Source organism: Rhyacophila brunnea, unplaced genomic scaffold (assembly GCF_057557595.1).
Source record: "Rhyacophila brunnea isolate RB1 unplaced genomic scaffold, BYU_Rbru_1.0 scaffold_1, whole genome shotgun sequence".
In the NCBI taxonomy this organism is placed as follows: Eukaryota; Metazoa; Arthropoda; class Insecta; order Trichoptera; family Rhyacophilidae; genus Rhyacophila; species Rhyacophila brunnea.
The window spans coordinates 19,022,043-19,039,313 of record NW_028232751.1 but is presented as its reverse complement, the minus strand read 5'-3'; the positions used below and the strand labels follow the sequence as shown (position 1 = coordinate 19,039,313).

Below are 17,271 nucleotides of genomic sequence, written 5' to 3'. Positions count from 1 at the left end.
GAGACACAGATGAATCGCGTACGTTTTCATCAACCTAATCCACTGTAATATTAATAGACTCAGAACGGCTTATTTTGTTTTGTTACGCCAAAGAAGTATAACTTCCAACACGCGTACATATGTACACACACCGATTTTTTTTAATCAACCCACTGTTGCTTTCAGGCAGCGATATGTTTTGGAATAGATTTTTGCGTGAATGATAGTTGATATAAAATGATTTCGATTATTTTAGGTCACCCTCCTGACTTGATCGCATGCGTGATCACGCTAATGATGACAGTGTTGATGGCAGCGGGCGTCAAGAAGTCCCTCATCTTCAACAACGTCTTGAACGTTATCAACTTGTCCGTGTGGGTCTTCATCATGGCCGCCGGACTGTTCTACGTCAGCAGTGACAACTGGACCGAGCACCAAGGGTTTCTACCATACGGGTGGAGTGGGGTGAGATTGGATCTTATTAGACACTGTATTACTTCGCAAGGTTAATTCACCCCTTTATATTTGATTACTGTGCGTTTAAAAATTGTTAATAGTACTTTTATATATCGTCACTGTTCTGGCAGAAGACACTAATTCTAAAAAATGAAATATTGAGTTAGTTATACCAAAATTTTCCTTATTTCAAACTTTACCGTCTGGAAACCTTCTTAATAAATAAACAGTCTTTATTTTAAAGTCATCCTTTTTACGATTACTTAATAAACTCACATTATAGACTATTTCAAACATTTTAACAACTTCAAAGTCAAATTTCTCTAAACTAGTATTCTCCAGTTAGTGTGTTCTACCAGAACAGAGACGATATAATATGTAAGTATAATTGTTCTTATAAAGTTAGTAAATTGAAGATCAATCGATATGTTTTTCAATCAAAGATAATCAATTAGTTGTAAAGACCACAGCCACAAATATAATAAAACATTATACCAGGGGTTGTCGCGCCCCTGATGATGATGATGATGACCAGGGTTAATGAACCTATGGCACGCGCGCCAGAGGTGTCACGTACGGAAATTTAGCCGGCCCATAAACTGTTTATTAATTCAATATTTTAATCATAGTTTATGCCTCCGCACTGTCCATTTATTTTATCTTTCTGCACACCTTTATATTTTGAAGTTGGAAACACTTTCATTTACATTAAATGTCAATAGCAGTGTGATACAGGTATAAGCAGTGGCGGCTCGTCATATGCACTGCGGAACTGCAGCACCCCCAAGAAAATTGAGAAAAATGTAATATTAAAACATACATACATTTATGTATATCATATAAAAATATCAATATTATTTAAGCGTGTTAAGTTCGCCCGCGCACCTATACATCCAATAAGTATTGTACACCGTGATACTAATATCAGAAAAAGACGCATCGCGTGATTTTATGCAGTACCATTTTCGATGGAATATCTATGGTATGGAACAGCTGTCGAGCAACTAAAAGGTTAAACAACTTTTATCAAGGAAAAAGGACAAAAGAATCAATTTTATAATGAAATAAAAACACATATAATGTTTAATTTTATTAATTTTGATGTTAATAGTAAAATTTAATTCAAATAAACATTTATTTTTATTTTTAATCAACCGCAGCACCCCCACATATAATATGCCGCCACTGAGTATAAGTAAAGTATTGACGTTCTACCTACATGTACATTTAATAAATATTTAGACACAGAATCTCCCTCACCTTCCCAGCTTCTAAATTGTCTAAAACAATGAATATTTTACTTCAGGTTTTCACTGGGGCGGCTACGTGTTTCTATGCTTTCATTGGTTTCGACATCATCGCAACAACCGGCGAAGAAGCTACTAATCCTAAACGAAGTATTCCGATGGCAATCGTCACCAGCCTGCTGATAATCCTGGTGGCTTACGTCACCACTTCCATGGTGTTAACGTTAGTCGGTGAGCCATCAATCTACTATCTTACAATAATACTTTACTTTGCATTATAGCCCTACGATTAAGTAATTGGAGAGCACCGGTCTCTGAAACCATAGGCGGTGTAGCTAATAGTCAAGAGAAATAATTTTTAAAATTATGATTCATGAAAATTTGTAATAGAAATATAAGTAAAATTAAATATGTGGCTAATACTAACCAAACACGAAATCACTTCACATTCACAAACAGAAAATCGTTGTTAGCATTTATTTAAGTGTAATTAATGATTCTCTTCTGTTTTAGTGCCTTATGATGAAGTAGACCAGGACTCAGCCCTCGTAGAGATGTTCGGTCAAGTAGGTGCTTATAAGTGCAAGTATTTTGTGGCTGTCGGCGCCGTTGCTGGTCTGACCGTCTCCATGTTTGGTTCCATGTTCCCCATGCCGAGAATAGTCTACGCAATGGCACAAGATGGCCTTATCTTCAGGTAATTAATACTTTATTGTATTATAGTAGGAGTATGTACGTCAAAGTTACTGACTGGAAAATGTTGATAACTAGGTATGTCATGGAACCACAATGGAAATAAAGGCGGAAGGATAAACCCGCTTATGCTGATTTAATAATAGCCAAATGGATATTAAATTTTTTTTCTGGTTTGTGGGGAATTAACAATCCCAGGGCTTATCAGAAAATGCTGCGAGATTGTAGCAATGTGACATTCAGCACATTTTTCAATTGTGACATACATCAATAATAGCTTACCGCAATTTATTGACCATTCATTTTTGCATCATCCAATTACGAGTACTTTAATAAATAGCTAATCACAATTGATGGGAAATGCACTCTCTTTCATCGCGCCTCTAACTGAACATCTCTCACCCCACCTCACCGTACTTTGCCTACCGTCGCACATGTCATTGTACTTATCTATTCAGTAAATAAACTCTCGAACTCAATAGCCACACCAGTCTTTCACCATCAACACTATGACCCCAAAGGTTTATAAGAGTTTTAATTACATCGGTATTGTTTGCATCCATTAACCTCATAACTTTGTAATATTGTCATATCTTTAGAATGAATAATTCGACTATAATACACTGAAAAAACATAAATAAGATACCAGACATGGTGATAACCCAATTACCAGAGACTATACATAGATACAATAATTAAACAACCTTAAATTATATGCAAATATTAGGTAGGTCCTTTTACACTGTTCTGATTTTCCCCTCTATATGTGTACTAGTTAGAGTAAGTATACGTTTTAGAACTATGTACTTTTTTCCACTTTTTACTACACTGATACGCCTATTTGCCTGATTACCTCGTATACAATTAGATCAAATGATATGCACTTGTATTAATATATGCAGTAATAAATAAATAGATAATAATGCCATGTAAAAAAACATTTTTTGAATATATTATATCATTTTCATCCTAGAGCAGGAGTGCAAAGTTATGAAGCATTATGAAGCTAGATAATTTACAATGTCATATCTTTTCAGGCAATTGGCCCACGTATTTCCTAGAACTGGAACGCCTGTCCTTGCAACATTTTGCACCGGCGCAGCAGCAGCAGTCGTGGCTCTATTCATCCGGCTGGAAGTCCTCGTCGAAATGATGAGCATTGGTAACTATATCTAATAATGATGTCATCATAATGAAAGTTTTTATTTATTTTTTTCACTCGATAAGACTGCTTTACATGTGGTTTTCAGGAACTCTCTTGGCATACACCCTGGTATCCACCTGCGTGCTGATCCTTCGCTACCAGCCTCATTCCACCAACCTGATCGAACTCTTGCCCCAAAGCCTTCGCACTCCCATCATGGGAACACCGATCAAGGAGACAGCTATGGATGCAGCCACATTAAACTCACATGCAACAGTACACATATATATATATATTACTTTATCATATTATATGAAAAATATGTAATAAATATATTTTATAGGCACCTATTCATTTTTGCATAATACGTAATTTTCTAACATTACTATTTTAGTTGTTAGTCGAATTAAATAATATTATTTTTATATTTATGAATGGCAAAAAAAACACATACATAACTAACTAAATTCTAAGTTATATTATAATATAAATACCTAATTATACCTATGTGCAAACATGAATAGCGTGATAACAACATAATATTAATTATTAATTTTCGAATAAGTTATTAAAATAAGTTTTTCGAAATTTTACCTTCTACACAATTAAATTGAAAAAATACAATCACCCAATATTGAATAGTGCACTAAGTAAAATTCAATAAATAATACGGGTTATTACAGCGGTGGTGAATCTATGGCACAATGCGAATGAAAGAATTGTAGGTATATAATTGGGATAGTCCCGGAAACCACGTCCCTGTCCCGAATCCTTATTAAACCACAACTGGGACTCAAATATTCCGGAATTTTAAAAGCCGTCGTTCCGATTTTATTAAATTTAATTCATAGCATGTTGCAAAAGTATTTTTTTCGATAGGTAAGAAAACAAAAAAATTGTCCACTTTGATTTTGGAAAGATTTTTTTAAGAATTAAAAATGCCATTCGTACCGTATTCGAAAACAGCTTGGTCGGGAAAAAAATTATTGATCCGAATCTGGGCGGAGATTTTCTTTTAGAATGAAGAGGTAAATTACATTGAATATAATGTATTCCTAGTTTATATTTTCTCAAGGTATTAATTAGCCATTAGTACAACACTCATTATTTCAATTGGTTTTTGGTTTTTTGGGACGAAACCATAAAAATGTTCGTCATCACTGCAAGAATATATATTATATTCTAACGTTTTATTTTTTATATAATATACTCAATGATAAATCTTATCACAATAATGTATGTATGTGTAAAATTTGAGAATATGGAATATACCAGACAGTAGATAATGTCTTATTTACTGAATTTAGTGGCAGGGGGTATTAAACTTGATTTGTGAGTACTATAAAATTATTGTTAGTACTCGATTTTTTTCTGTTACCAAGATATTATTGTATGGTTTTTGAAGATGTTCGGCGACTCAATGGGACCTGGCGGGCAGCAAGGATTATCTTCCCAGGGCCATGCCGATAGTATCATCACCTCACACACCCAAAGGGTAATGGTTCGGAAGGTCACGCGCAGGTGAGATCAATTCCATTACTCAAGCGGGAGGAATGGCTGTGGAAGAAACCAGTTTATGCGCCAATAATTATGTATTTGCATATTTTTTTATTTATCAAATTTAGAAACGGCTGAAACTCAATAATTTGGACTTGAACTAACTACTTAAAGGATAAATCCGATTATTATTATCCCAATAAACTAGAATACAAATTAAAAACTTATTGAGTCTGAATAGATGATGAGAAATATCCAATTTTATACTAAAATCATTAATTAATCATATTATACATATTATTAAAACAGTTTTAAACGAAAATTTATTTCACATTTAATTTTGCTATACTTAATCACTATAACATATACAAACAATATTTCTTATAATTTAGCTCTAATCTATCAATATAATATAATTATTTAATTTTGATTAATATTAGTAAATATGGTATAAAATCTATTATTATTATTTCATACAGTTTAAGGTCCAGATAATTGGGTGACTATTTTATTTAGAAGTATAAAGGAATTAATTTTCTAATTTTACTAGTCAAACGGGCCCGTTTTTAAATCTAGTATTTTTTTAAATTTTCAATTTTATAAAACTAATTAAAACTTTATATTAAAATTGCGTTTGCGTATTAACGTTTACCCGGTGCTTAAAATATGTCTGCTATGTTAGCATTTAGCGAATATCGATGGTTTTTTTAAGTGTATTTAAATATGTCATTATATTAATTATGTATGCAGGTAATTAACAGATGTTGCGCTTTTGATACTTTTTTTATATATAGATACTGTATTATATAAATACTATATTGCTTTTATTTTCTTTATATTTTTATCATGTTTATGAAAATCGGTATAGGTATATTAAAATTTTATTTTCCTAAGAATTTCAACATAATTTTTCCATCATAGAGATGTGATTTATAAATTTGTCCAAACAGCTCTCCAGACTCTGACGATACACTCCCTGGAGAAGACAATGACGGAGACTACGGACGTGATGACCAGTTCTTGGTTTCCGACCATATGGAAAACAAATTCTATGGTGAGTGAAAATACCTACTTTCAAATTATTATATACTAACGTTGCAACAGGGCGTTCTTTTCTCTATCATAGCTAGAAAAATATGCATCTGACAAATAGCGTTAAATCTAGCGTTTTTGAGATGGCAAATTATTTAAAATATGTTATAGAGTATAGAATATTCCACCAGATTTTATAGAAAATCAACATGGTGACCAGTCGAAATGTTACCGTAATGTACCTACGTTATTTTAGCGATTTTCAAATTTCGTACATTTTAATTTTTAGTTGTATGTAATAAATTCTTCATCAATCAATATTTATGCTCGTGAAGACAATGTGAAAAAGTATGTTTTTTTCAAAATTCAGGATTCTGGACATTTTGTAATCTGGAAAAATAACAGTCTTGCATTTTTTTTTTGTCAAAAACAGTTTCCAACACTGTCATTGACTTGTGCATGAACCGCTCATTGATAACAATATGAATATTTTATGAACATATTTGAAAATGATCTCCACAATAGATTGAAATGCAATTCTTTTCTCTTGCAATCACTGATATGAAATGTAGTTACAAAGTCGAACATGTAATGCAAATTCAATTGTAAAAATGCGCGCAGCAATCATTATGACGTACTAGTTTACAATAATGATTAAAAAATAATAATACATGTACAACTGCCATTGTCTGTATTGTATTTAAAGGATCACCTAGACACCAGTAAAGTTGTATTTACTGCAGTTGGAAGACCTCAGAAACTACTACACATATTAATTAACAATAACATTAATAATTCTAACTACAACAATAAACAAATTTAGATTAATTAAAATACATTGCAAACAACAATATTGCTATTTTACGCATAGTTGCTTAAATATTTATATATATTTTTTAATAAACATTGAATATTTTAAAAGTACAGATTATGAAATCGTACGTTTTCATAATTGCAAAATGTTAACCTATTTAAATCATATTTGTATGATTTTACAGTAAGTATGCGATTATTGTAATAATATATTTAAATATTATTTTATTTTTACAGGAACGCTTCATGGTGGCACTCCTGGCTCTACAATCGGCGGAGGATCAACGGTGGGTCCTGCTTTTAACAATTTGACCAGGAAACTTCAAGAGCTCACCTATTTGTGCCCAGCAATATTTCCATGGGTTGATTGCGGACCTGCCACCGAACAAAGCGGTGAGAAGCACAGCTTATTTACGTACATTATATTCGATAGTCAACCATCATAAAAGTTTTATAAAGGTATGCAATCTGCACAGTGATGGATACTTCGAAAGTTTCTCAAAGTAGTATCGTAAGCATGGTCCCCACAAGTGGGGGCTGACGGGGCTATAGCATAGGGGCCTGGGCTCAGGGGGGCGGCGTGGTGGATCAATCAGATATATAAGATAAACACATATCACAAATTTGCTCTAATAGTAGGTAAAATAATTCGCCTGCGGCGCTATTTCGCAAGAGAGAATTTAACATTTAAAAAAGAGGTCATTAGATACATTTTTATTATTTTGTGTTGATACTTGTATCGATCGATGTATTAAAACTACAAAAAGTACTTTTAAACTAAAAAAACTTATAATGAATTCCTTGTACAGCAATCTCATAAATAAACTTACATAATATGGATTCAGGAATGTACGTGATGCGCATGGTCGGAATCCTTTATCTGCTGATAGTGACATTTGACATCACAGCGGTATGTGGTTCCCCAGCCAAGTCTCCAACCACCACAGTCTTCATGGTGCTCCTCTTCATCGGGATGATGACCGTACTGCTGGCCATATCTCGCAAACCACAGAATCGGTAAGGTTTACATACCTAGCAATAAAATGATTATATTATGTAATTCTTCTGGTACACTATGCATGAGACTCTGACCAATGGATTTTATAATTCTTTGTCGGTTACGGTACTTTCACCAATATACTGCTTAGATTAATGGTTCTTAATGTGCCTTAGTGCATACATATTTTTCTAATAATATAATTTATACATAATGATGGCATTGAGTTTCCGTTTTACTTCACTATTCATCTATGACAGCAGTGGCAAACCTATGGCATCCGAAAATTGTAGAACTCCAACGGGAATGCAAAACGTTCCGGGATTTTAAAGAATACGATTATTACGTAACACGCGAAAAAGGTGTGAGACGGACTTTTTGTTTAGGGTAAAACCGTTTAACGTAAAAAATGCATTTTAATTTTTTTCAAAGTTAACATTTCAGACTACTAACATTGCAGGAAGTAATCACAATCGATGGTACAGTTGAAATGTATAAATGATTTTCAATTTGTAGCCATCTGACCAAAAATACTTTTAGTCTCAAAAATTAATATTTTTCAGCATCCAAGACCACTGTTTATTAAGAGCCTCTTGTATACAGCCTGTATATGTTTATGGTAAATCAATGTCCAGTAATGGCATATTAATCAATTATCAATTTTTTGTTGAAACCCGTGATATAATAATTAATTATAATAACTTGGTTGTTTCAGGAGTGCCGTTCTCTACATGACGCCTGGTCTTCCGTTCGTACCAGCCATTGCTGTTGCGGTCAACATATATCTAATTTTTAAACTATCCATATTGACATTAGTGAGATTTACAGTCTGGATGTCTCTCGGTAAATTATTACAGTTATATTTTAATCACCTAGTTAAACACTTTAATAAGATACATTTTATACCTTCCTGAGTATTGCCAATAGTACTATAAGTATAGTACAACACCATAAGTATAGTACAATACTAGAAATATAGTACAATACTATACGTATAGTACATCAATATAAGTATAGTACAGTACTATAATGTTGGTTACGCAAAAAACATAAAACACTATAATATTCGATACCAAAAATTATCCTTGTACCCACTATAGTTTTTTTTTTCAGAAATAGTGGCATGTTCAGAATCGTGGATGCCCATGCACTAACTGATTTTGAGTCCACAATACAATAAAAAAATACAATAAACACCAGAAATCATATAATTTAATCAACATTCATTATTATTGAGCAAAACAGTGATACATAATAATATTAGTGGTTTATTTTTTTGTGTACAAGTAGCTACTTATTTGTTTGAGTGGTTATGTTAGGGGTCAGGTTGATATTAGTTGAAGGGATTTTTTTATGATTTGGGTGACATCGCATACTCAATTTATGAGAAATACGCATCTTTTGAAGAATTTTGTAATTTTATGACTGCTTTCTGTTTCGAGGCCCCCTTTTAAATCGATAGCGTTATCTGCGTCAAAAAAAATACCCCTATATATACTATAATATGTTTTACATCTTTGCAGGTGCTATTATCAGTGTTGAAAGACGGCAACACTGACATACCTATGAAAAGTATATTTTATACACTTTTCTTTTTATTCAATAAATACAACAAATCGCACCGTGGGTGTAAAACCAAGGCATCTGCAAATTTTTCAATTTCGAGATTAAATGCAAAACAACTGCAAAAGTCGTAAACTTGATAATTTAAAAATGAAGTAATTGAAAGAACATGCAATATAATGTAGATATAAACTAAATATTATGTTTTTTTTTAGAAACTCTATTTGTTCTAACAAAACGAAGACTTCAAACCCTAATATATCCAAAATATGTATGTTGCACTTGCCTTGGTTTTACACTCACGGTGCGAAATATTGCCGACCAGTAATGGTAATGAATGGGTTTACAAAACTTCTTATTTCAATTATTATCACAATTTTTACCAATTTCTTCGGAGGGTTTCTTAACTTCATTTTCTTTCAGGTTTTATAATGTATTTCTACTACGGTATAAAGAACTCTTCATTGGAGATCGGACAGGATGAACAGGAAGAGGATATCCAAGTGAGGGTGCCCACGGATAAGCAACGGCGCTCCGAGCCTGACCCAAACAAGACCATCTTCGAAGGGGACGGCAACTTTCCTGGTTCATACGGCATGGATAGGTACTAAATTAAAGAAATACATTGACCCATCACTATTATTTCACGTCGTGACGCGTTCAGTGAAAGTCAACCATAATAGCTACAAAACATATTTCACAAAACTCACCATTGCGACTTGATTGCATACGAGGGACCAATAATACAATCAAAATTGAATAGAAATTTAACTTGATTACAGAAAGGGAATTTTGGCCTTAATTTAAGAGTTCGCATTGGCCCGTACTTATCAGGGCTCGAAATAGATCGGAGAGCCGTTCCGGTTGATGAAATCCCCAAAAGTATCGTTCCGTCTGATGGCAAAATTAATTTGATCATCTGAGCTAGATATACCATATAACAAAAAAACTTTATAAAATATACATAAAATTAGATAACTATGTAAATATTTTCTAAAAATTGTTGGGCGCTTCTGTTCGTCAAATTTTCCATTTCGACCGCTGGTACTTATAACAAGATAATGGCTCGGCTGGCTATATTTTTAAATAAAACATTTTGACGAGATACGTTGCAAGAGACGGCATGCAGCGGATTTAATTTCTGGACCTTAAGAAACGAGTACGCCTTTCGCCCGAGTAGATTATACGCTTCATAACTTCGCACTCCGACTCTAGGTGGAAAATGATGTTATGTATTCTAAAAATATTTATTTTTACACATATATATATATGTATTTACTTATTACTACGCGTATTAAAACAAGTGAATATCATTTGATCTAATTTTATGCGAGGTAATCAGGCAAAGAGGCGTACCAGTGTAGTACAAAGTGCAAAAAAAGTGCAAAGTTATAAAACGTATACATATATCTATACCTTTCGTTATTATTTCGTGATATACATTTCAAAACTCGGCAGGTGATGCAAATGGCGATAAAATACAAATTCATAACAGGGCCTGTTTAAATCATTTTAAATTTCAATGATAATACTATAATATAAGCAATTTTTTGTATTGCGTTCAAATAATGTTTTCATATTCCCTAAAAATGCACTCTACTGCCATGGCAATGAAACTTAAAAAAAATCATTCATCTCGAGCATGGTATTGTATCATATTACTTTAAATATTAGCCTATTACTAAATATTATTTCTTTGTTTCACATTATTTATAGTTACATGGATCCAAATTCAGGCTGGGGCGATCAAAAGGCAGATCCCTACAACGAAAGAGCGTGGGGGTCATCAGGAGCTTGGGGAGAGCGTTATTCGGCACCCAAACCTGCGTATTCTAATGTGGAGCAAAGGTATGACTGCAATATGCTGGAAATGCCAATTTTCTATGAATTTGTGTCAAATTATATCCTAATTTCTTAAAAATAACAACCGCAGTATCAGATAGATATAATAAGAACAAAAATAAAATATGCCAAAAATTAGGTATGTAGCAGTGTCGTACGGTAACTTTCCCTTGTAAATATGCTATTAAAATATATATATATATATATTATTTGTGATATAATATTTAACGATTTTAACTAATCGAACTTTGGCGAGCGGTCACTAAAGTAATATTGGAGAGTCTTTAACAAAAATATTGATATAATATTAATAATAATATATATCTTTTAGACTTTTAGAGAATGTACCTATATTTATTTAAAATCAACCATATAATTTCACAATAAATATAATTATGTATTGCCAATGTAGGTACTACTTTATCGGTTATTTATGGGAATGCTCCGGTTTTGAGTTTGCTATTTACTAACCCTTTAATATAATAAACTGAAACTAATATAAAAGTAAAGGAGTGATCAATTTGAAAAATACTCTTATTTGTTTCGTTATATATTTTTCACTAGCTGCCCTGCCAAACCGGCAAACTCGGCAGTCAAACAATAATTATCATTTTTAATATAACGGTGGCCCACAAGGTTTGACAAGTTTTAAAAGGAAACGTGTCAGAATGTAACTATTCTAAATTGAAACGTATAGTCAATCGCCAGTTTTAAATGGAACTGTACAATCTCTCAAATCTGTACAAAACTGGTTTTGTTTGATAGATTGTAAAGTTTTTTGGCTCTCAAGGTATCTAAATAATTTTTTTTCGAATTGACAACGAACAAAACTGACAAGAGCACATTTTTACGAATATTTTGATACCAATATCGCGAAAGTCAAATTTTTGTCTTGTTACCGTTCAATACTAATTCAAGTACAAATTCAATACAAGTTCAATACTAATTATAATAATGATAGATCGAATTTAATATAATCACGATCAGCCCGACTCTATTCACTGCTTGATGAAGGCCTCTCCAAGCAGATTCCACTATTCTCGATTATGTGAATTGTTTTGCTAAATACTTCCGCCGAACTCAACTATTTCGTCAATCCAGCGGTCTCTAGGCCTATGGGCCAAATTTAGATGAAGATAATGCCTTACGGACCATAAAAAAGTCGTCAAAACAAATTTACTTGTATGTATGTAACCAGGTAACATACTAAACAGTTTTTTTTGTTAATTTTCAGGTTTGATGTAAAAACAAACAACACAAAATCCGCTCTCGTAGATGAAAAGAAAGGGGGGCCGACTCAGAATAAGGGGCCGACTCAGAATAAGGGAGCGACCCAGAATAAGGGGCCGACTTCTACGCTTTGGCAAAACGACTCTAATGGCTTTCCCTCGTGGGACGACTGAACTCACCACCGAATCCCCGCGACAGTTCTACACTTGACTCACTTCAGCATTGGTACAGTTCTCATTGGTTTATAGATAGTAACACAATTATACTCGATATGTTATAGAGATTCGAAAAACTTCCACGGTTATTCATTTTGTTTTCTCAATGCGACCGTATATAACTGGAGACTCGTTACACTAGTGATCTATGTTATTAAAACATATTATTTCGTTAAAAATCTTTATTATTTAACATGTTCATTTCATTAATTGAAATATACGTATTCCTAGCAAATTTTTAATTATCAATTAATTTCCACAAGGATTTTTTAAAAGAGTCTCAGATATATATGTATGTATGCGTGAAGCAACCTATGGTAAATCCGCATTGACAACTTAACAAGTATTAGTGATTTTTCGCGCTTTAAATACATGTACTTATGTTATTTATTTAAAGTATTTACCTACGTTTATTTTTATAGCTTTCAATTAAATGTTCAATTTTTAATGCCTAAAATGGTTTTTTCAATATTTACCTTAAATAACATTTTTTTTTGTTTTAAAAACACTATGAGATAATAATATTATAAATTTTAAAGAATTGACACGGTGATAACTCAATTTCACCAAATTATTTTTGAAACATTTATAGTTTGCTCAATAAGAAATTCTACATATACCATTATCGCATCACGACTCAAAAACACCCAAATGTAACATAGATCATTAATTATCACGACATTTATTCTTGAAAAATGTAATGGGATTGTTTCAACATCATTACAATAAAATATCCTAATTATATTTTTGTTACCCTATTTCAATAGTGTCATAACTCATAAGGCATGGAAAAATATTTTTATTTGAGAAGCATTATTATATCAGCTAAACAGTGCAATTTTTCCAAGTAGTAAAGATTGTTAGAAACTATAGCATTATAAAAAAAATATTGAACTATTTTAAGGGTAACGTTTTAATAACAAAAAATCACAGCATATCATACTAAAATAGTTCTACATATCTCAAGTGTCTTTTCTTCCAGACAAATAAGCATGCCATTGTGACACTATGAATTGGTGCATATTTGCACTTATCAAAACATCTTTGCTGATTTTATTTTTGAGGTGTGGCCGTATTGAAATCGGGGTTTGATATCTATGTTTTATCCTATCATGCATTGATTAAAATAATTGTTATATTTTTTAATTAAAATATATATATATATATGTATGTATCGATATAATATATGAGTAAGATTATTAGAATTGCTCGAATCATTAGTCATGCCACTTTTCCAAATCAGTCTCGAATGCCAATCAGTATATTATTATTATTAAGTATACCCAATGTATACAGATAAATTTCTTTAAAAGGTGACTAAATTAAAGTTAGCTTATTATAAAACCATAATGACAATGTACCCACACAAATATCTAAATGTAGTAAATTTAAAACTATTAAATCAAACCAGCGTAAACTTTCATTTAATTTTTGATCTCTGAAATATCAATATCAAACAAAATGAACCACATATCAGAATTTAAGCATACGTTATGCAGTATATTCAAATTAATCTAAAAATATATTATATATTTTGAAAGAATATTTTAAACATTAAAAAATGTAAGTTAAATACCAGTTTAAAAAAATATATCAAGTAGATAACTTCAATAATCAAATTTCACTAAACTCTAAAATGCATTCTCAAGAATTGACGAATGTGTATAGTTCAATGTAGCATGTCAAAAACTGGTTTCGTGATATAACACTTTTCTCAACGGACGAAACCCATATTTTATAAAAACAATGTTATGGTTTTGAAACATACGCGAGTTATGTTGATACCTGTTTTGGAAAGCAAACACTTCCCACTGTGATCCAAAGACGAACTTCCAATGTTAAAAAATCAACTAAGACGTCCGGAAAATCATGTTAGAAAGAGAAGGTGTACTAATGTATTGTGTGCTTCAAAAGCTTTCGTTCTTGTCTACTAAATGTCATTTCTGCTCCGAGATAAATTTACAACGTAAACTAAATTATTGATTTTTTTATCGGAAACTTTTAAAAAAGAAAACTGCTTATTCGTGTTTCATTTGACCAATATTCAAAGAGTTAATAAGGGAAGAACATTACATCCAAATATACTAGTTGATTTTCAGAAAAAAAAACCTACCCAGACAGTGATATACCAAAATAATGCAAGCGTATTAATTATTGTCCTAACCTTTTTTATACAATAATTGGCAATGCCAATGGTAAGTTAATTTTTATTTATTACTTTATTCTACATAAAGCAAAATTATGAATAATTTCTAATACTAAAATATTTACAAAAAACGTGTGGCATATATCATCTAATATTTGTAAATAAAGAAAATAAAAACGAATATTTTTTTTAAATCGGTACCTATCAGTAAACTTATATGCAGTGTTCAGACATGAATTAGTTTGAGAAATGCTGGATTATTCAATACATAAAATTAATAAAATAAAGCTGTTATAGGCACATAGTGCTAGCAATAATATTGCTATATTGCTAATTTCCTTCAACATATTGCTTACTACGTCAAAATATAATGGTATATTATGATATAGTAAATTTGTTCATCAAAAGTTCACACCTTCATTGTTATTATAATTAAAAAATTTCATAAGTATTTGAAGTAGATTTTCTTATCAAAATGCATATTGATAGAGCATAATATCTAATACTTAGGAGTATCGAAGATAAATATGTAGTCATACGTTTGCCAATGCAATTTATTTGGAAAATAAAAGTAACGGTTAAAATATTTGGCACACTTGGGCCATGACCAAAAATAAGATTCCAGATAAAAATGTCATAAATCGTAAAAAAAATATGGTTACGTTCACAATTCGGAAAAGGGCACAAAAACTGACCAGAAGGAAACGGCGCGAGAAAAAATATTGCAATATACTCATATATAAGATTTACGAGTACTATTGTGCAATGCACTTTTGGATATAAGATGTTATTAACATAAATTCAAAATCTTAATCATAAGTATTGTTGGATGTAAATATTCATTGAAGCGTATTAGAGGCAGATAAAACATTGATGTAATAAATAATATCTAATAATTATCATGAAATATAATCGATTTGAAAATAAATATTAAATAAAGACAGTTCTTTTCTTCCTGTTTTAAATGAACTTTGGTCTTACTGTTGTTCTATATAATAATAATATCAAAACTATTACATGGATGATTCGAAGGAAATTTTATATTAAAGCAAAAATATATCTATACTCGTATGTACTATCTAACTCTGTTTGATACTGTCTGGATACATAAATAAATTGTTGTGTGTAATAATTATTCTTATTTTTATCAATACTATTTCAATAATGATATATATTTAAGTATTCTATACATTATATTATATTATTTCATGTGCACAGTATGCGCATAATAATAATATAGCAGCATTTGCAGTCGTGCCTCTAATATTGAATGAATTAAAACAGTTCTCTTAATCTTGATTAAAATACAATTACCTATATAATATATCTACCTACTTTCTCTATTGAATGGTTTAATAGTTTTCAGGTCGCTTTCAATTAAATTATCTTCATTGTATTTTGCTATATTACTTATAAATATATCTTTTGATTTTATCAATCCGTGGTTAAATTTTTATTCATTTATTTACTATTAATATCGTGAAATTACTGTTTTATTGAGAATTTATTTTAATTTAGCTAAATCTGTAATATAAATTATATACACATTAATGAAAGAATATTCTTAGAAATAAATTCTTAGCCAGAAGAGTGTTTCAGATTTTTAACTTCAGAAATAAAAATAAAAATGACAAGAAATAGTCATTTTTTTATATAAATTTAAGCTATTATTAAATGTTATCAAAAACGGTTGCAGTTGTCATAAAGTTATTTGTAATTAAATAAATAAATATTATTAACAGTGCCAATCGTATAATGTCTTTTTCAATTATCATGCATTTTCTAAAATAAAATAACTCAATTTTTGAGCTATGTAAAATTTCTTTCAGACTTAATTATTGGCCTTTTAGTTTACAATATTCATAATAATTATTCTTCCTGTACTTCCTAAAATAAAATATTTATCTAAGTATATATTTACATTTTATATGTTATATCTAATTTACAGTTAAATCAACATTACTAACATTCTTAGTGTAATGTTAATATTTTATGGTATGCAATAAAGTGTCATGAACAAATGAAATAACCGTGAAAGTTGTAATTTATAATAAATTAACATGTAACTATAAAATATCTAATAACATTCAATAAAAATAATCTCTTTCTAAATAATAATAGTAGATATAAATTAGATTTAATATTAAAAGTTATCCAACAGATTATTTTTTTTTAATGTTTCTGACATAGTTTTGTTTATATTATATTTTTCTGTGGGTGGAATTGCCAACCCGTTCTTGTAAAGAGATTTTTTTTTATTAAATTATCTACCTACCTTACAACTTTCCATTTTTTTTGTTTCAGTAAGTGGCACATGAGTGTTTTAAAATATTTATATTAAATACCATAATATTATATCCATGAAATTAACTATAATTATTTCAGCACAGTTATATACTTAGCATTTTTCAAACCTC

The 17,271-nt window shown here is 30.9% G+C and overlaps 1 protein-coding gene across 1 annotated transcript; it reads left to right on the top strand.

Annotated features, from left to right (window-relative positions):
* The first annotated feature begins 276 nt into the window (after nucleotides 1-276).
* On the top strand, nucleotides 277-7,882 carry LOC147079556 (solute carrier family 7 member 14). Its single transcript, XM_085960932.1, has 8 exons — nucleotides 277-444; nucleotides 1,742-1,913; nucleotides 2,196-2,379; nucleotides 3,413-3,537; nucleotides 3,626-3,795; nucleotides 4,925-5,040; nucleotides 5,967-6,070; nucleotides 7,788-7,882. Exons 1-8 carry the CDS (start codon nucleotides 277-279, stop codon nucleotides 7,880-7,882), a joined length of 1,134 nt encoding a protein of 377 aa, XP_085817058.1.
* The last annotated feature ends 9,389 nt before the right edge of the window (nucleotides 7,883-17,271 follow it).

What these genes read in the sequence shown, in the direction of transcription:
- LOC147079556 (XM_085960932.1), top strand. Translation starts at nt 277, where the DNA reads ATGACAGTGTTGATGGCAGCGGGCGTCAAGAAGTCCCTCATCTTCAAC. An exon ending in TACCATACGGGTGGAGTGGG is followed by an intron (nt 445 to 1,741) that starts GTGAGATTGGAT and finishes ATTTTACTTCAG; the next exon opens with GTTTTCACTGGGGCGGCTAC. An exon ending in CAAGATGGCCTTATCTTCAG is followed by an intron (nt 2,380 to 3,412) that starts GTAATTAATACT and finishes ATATCTTTTCAG; the next exon opens with GCAATTGGCCCACGTATTTC.